At 58.4% G+C, this 3282-nt stretch overlaps 1 protein-coding gene across 1 annotated transcript in view; it reads left to right on the forward strand.

The window, feature by feature from the left end:
• Positions 1-3282, forward strand: part of LOC104274163 (multidrug and toxin extrusion protein 2-like) — a gene marked incomplete at its 3' end in the record, with an annotated part of 4958 nt that overhangs the window by 1063 nt on the left and 613 nt on the right. The window contains 10 exon segments of the mRNA XM_009869705.1: positions 5-84; positions 202-246; positions 607-704; positions 892-989; positions 1447-1560; positions 1692-1759; positions 2005-2119; positions 2296-2371; positions 2444-2513; positions 2835-2984. Of these exon segments, the coding sequence (XP_009868007.1) occupies positions 5-84; positions 202-246; positions 607-704; positions 892-989; positions 1447-1560; positions 1692-1759; positions 2005-2119; positions 2296-2371; positions 2444-2513; positions 2835-2984 (914 nt within the window).

Genomic DNA, 3282 nt, shown 5'->3' on the forward strand with positions numbered 1-3282 from the left:
TTTTCACTAACCCTGCCTCTGGTGTGTCCCTTCCCCTCCAGGTTAACCCAGCACTACGTGATGGCATTTGTCCCTGCTCTCCCGGTGAGTCCCTGTGGGCATCCTGGATGCTGGCCCTGCACGAGGACCAGCCATCCTGATCCTATTTTCCACCACAGCAGCACAGCCCCTGCTCATCTTACCCACCAATTTCCTTTCCAGGCGGTTTTCCTGTATAACCTAGAGGCAAGATACCTGCAGAACCAGGTGGGTCCTGCAGGCCTCGCACCCACAGAGGGTCAGCCCTGGCTCAGGGCTTCCTTCAACCACATGCCCACAGGCTTTTCACGCTTGCCGTCCCTGTGGCACGGCGATGCCTGTCCCCAACGCCCCCCCCAGGTGCCCTGAAGCAGCTCTGGCCCTGGAGATCACCCCATCCTCACAGCCATCTCCCTGATGGACCTCCCTTCGTATTTCCCCACATCAAGAATTTACCTCCAACACAGTCACTTTCGAAGCAGGCGACTCCATCAGAAGCTGCTGAGTGTGGGGCTGATGGAGACCTTCGCACCTCTCTCCCAAAGCTTTTGTGAAGGTGCCACAGCCCCCATCTCCTCCCCTTTGCAGATGATCATGTGGCCGCTGGTGCTGAGTGGGGTCATCGGCAACGTCGTCAACGTGGCTGCAAACTCTGTCTTCCTCTACGTGTTCCATTTGGGCATCACGTGAGTAGAACCCGTGTCCCACGGAGGGGAAAACATGGTGCCGGGCAGTGGCAAGAGACTTTTTGGGGACATCAGCACCACCAAGCATGGCCAAGCACCTGGGGCACAGCAGGAGGTTACGGTCCGGCACCCCAAGGCCCGGGAGGAGTGAGCAAGATGCCGATGACCTTTCTCATTTCCTTCGCAGGGGCTCTGCCTGGGCCAACACCACTGCTCAGTATTCACAAACCATTTTCTTGTTCCTGTATATTATATGCAGGAAACTCCATGTGAAGACCTGGGGAGGTAAGGGCATCTCCCCAGCTCCCTCCGGTTCCTTCTTTACACGAGCCTTCATGAATTTTCCACCACTTTTACAAAGTGAATTCTGTTAGTCCTGACGGTGAAATATTAACCTCAGCCTGGTATGTCCCGGGAACACGGTGCTGCTTCGACGGCAGCACATCCTGCACCAGTGTTGGCAGAGCCCCGTGCTGGACAGTAAACATTAATCCTGGAGAAATGAAACTTCCTGCTGAGGCTTTGTAGGGTTCAGCCCCAAAGCTGGATGAGCAGACGTAAGCACGAGGTTGTCCTTGGACACTCTGCTCTGGGAGGGATGAGCTGGGGGTCGCACTGCTCTGTGCTCCGCAGGATGTGTGTGCTCTGCTGCCGGAGGCTGAGGAGCGTCGCCTTGGTGGCTCTGCCAAAAAGAATGTGGCTGATCTGGTCATTCACCAGGTGATGTTTCTCCTCTCTGCAGGCTGGTCCACTGAGTGCCTGCAGGAGTGGGACAGCTTCATCTCCCTGGCCATCCCCAGCATGCTCATGATGTGCATCGAGTGGTGGACCTACGAAATCGGGAGCTTCTTAATAGGTCAGTGGAGAACGGGAGCTTAAGGAGGTGCCCAGGCTGTGACCCAGAGCGACATCTGGAGGGGTCACAGGGGCCGAGAGTGGCTCTCCACTGGCACCCACACCCAGCGCTGACCCTCTCCTCTCCCCCAGGCCTGCTGAGCGTCGTTGAGCTCTCCGCCCAGTCCATTATCTACGAGGTGTCCGTTGTCGCTTTCATGGTAAGGGCTTGGGGTTATTATTTCAAATCAGGGCTCCTTAGGGACAGTCCCAGGACAGACACCCAGCAAAAACCAGCTCCAGCCAATCCCAGTCTTTCCCCTTTGCACTTAATGCTCTCGCTATTCCCACCTGTCCCTCCTAAGGAGATGTTTTAAATTAAAACACTCTCCTCCGGGCGGTTATTCCACTGTCACTGCAATGGCCCCCCTGCACACGGACACGAGCCTCAGCCCTGTGGTTACAGATCCCCCTGGGGCTCAGCACAGCCGCCAGCGTGCAGGTGGGGAACGCGCTGGGTGCCGGTGACGCCGAGACGGCCAAGAGATCCTCCAACACCAGCCTGCTCCTGCTCTGCACAGGTCAGCCCGCCCACGCATTGGGAAGCCTCCGCCACGCTCCTTCCAGGAGGAGCAGGGAGAGTTCGCAGTCCTCTACTCGTAGCATGTCCCCATGTCCCCTCTTCTCCCTCTCTTCAGCTGCTCCTGAGCTCCCAGCAGCAGCCAGGCTGGGCTCAGTGCTTCACTCTGTTTTTCAGGGTGTTTATGCGTAGCTGTGGGGGCCATTTTAGCCGCCACGAAGGACGTGCTGGGATACATCTTCACCTACGACAAGTGAGTGCCCCCAGCCCCTCGCGCGCAGAGCTTGGTTCCCAAAAGCTATCGTTGGCTCTTCTCTGTCCCCAGGGAGATCGTCGACTTGGTGGCCTGGGTCATGCCTGTCTATGTTGTCTTCCACTTGTTTGAAGCCACGTGTGTAAGTCCCAGGGGATGCTGCTGGTGACCTTGATCCCCCCCCTTGGCGGGGGACCTTGGTGCGGGGTGGCACCATCGCAGGTCGGTTGGTCAAGGGTGCCCCAGGCTACGGGTGAGCACCGGCACAGGCGCCAGGACCCTGCAGAGCTCCTGGGATCACCCCTTAGAAGACACTGAGTGCATAAAAAAAGATGATGACCCACTGGACTGGGGCAGGGACACAGAAATAACCGGCTGGTTCATCACCAGGATGGGTCTCCAGCCCCCCAGGCAGCGGCAGAACCCTGAATTCAGCCCCAGCCCCTCTCCCTCTTCCCGGCAGGGTGCCTGCGCCGGGGTGCTCAGAGGCATAGGCAAGCAGAAATTTGGTGCCATCCTCAACGCCGTGAGCTACTATGGTGTGGGCCTGCTCTTCGTGGTCAGGATCGGCGTCATAGGTACGGACCCCCGGGCTCGTAGCTCAGCACGTCCCGTGAGTAACGGTGGCTTCCTGCAGCTCCACTGATGGCTCACCAGGACATCCCCACCCGGCTCTGCTCTCCTACCTGGTTGGGGACTGGGCACACTGGGATGGCCCTTGCAACTATTAAGAGCTTGAAGTTGGAAAAAGTATTTGCTGCCAGGTCTGCCGGGCAGCCCCACATCAGGCACCCGCGGCCACCCAGCTCCGTGTCCCTGCTGACCTTGGTGACATCTCCTTTCTTGACTTACTGTCACGAGATGCCGCCTCAGCTGGGTTTGCTCTGGCCACGGCACCCGGCTGACAGCGC

Source organism: Apaloderma vittatum, unplaced genomic scaffold, assembly GCF_000703405.1.
Source record: "Apaloderma vittatum isolate BGI_N311 unplaced genomic scaffold, ASM70340v1 scaffold25565, whole genome shotgun sequence".
NCBI classification, from domain to species: Eukaryota; Metazoa; Chordata; class Aves; order Trogoniformes; family Trogonidae; genus Apaloderma; species Apaloderma vittatum.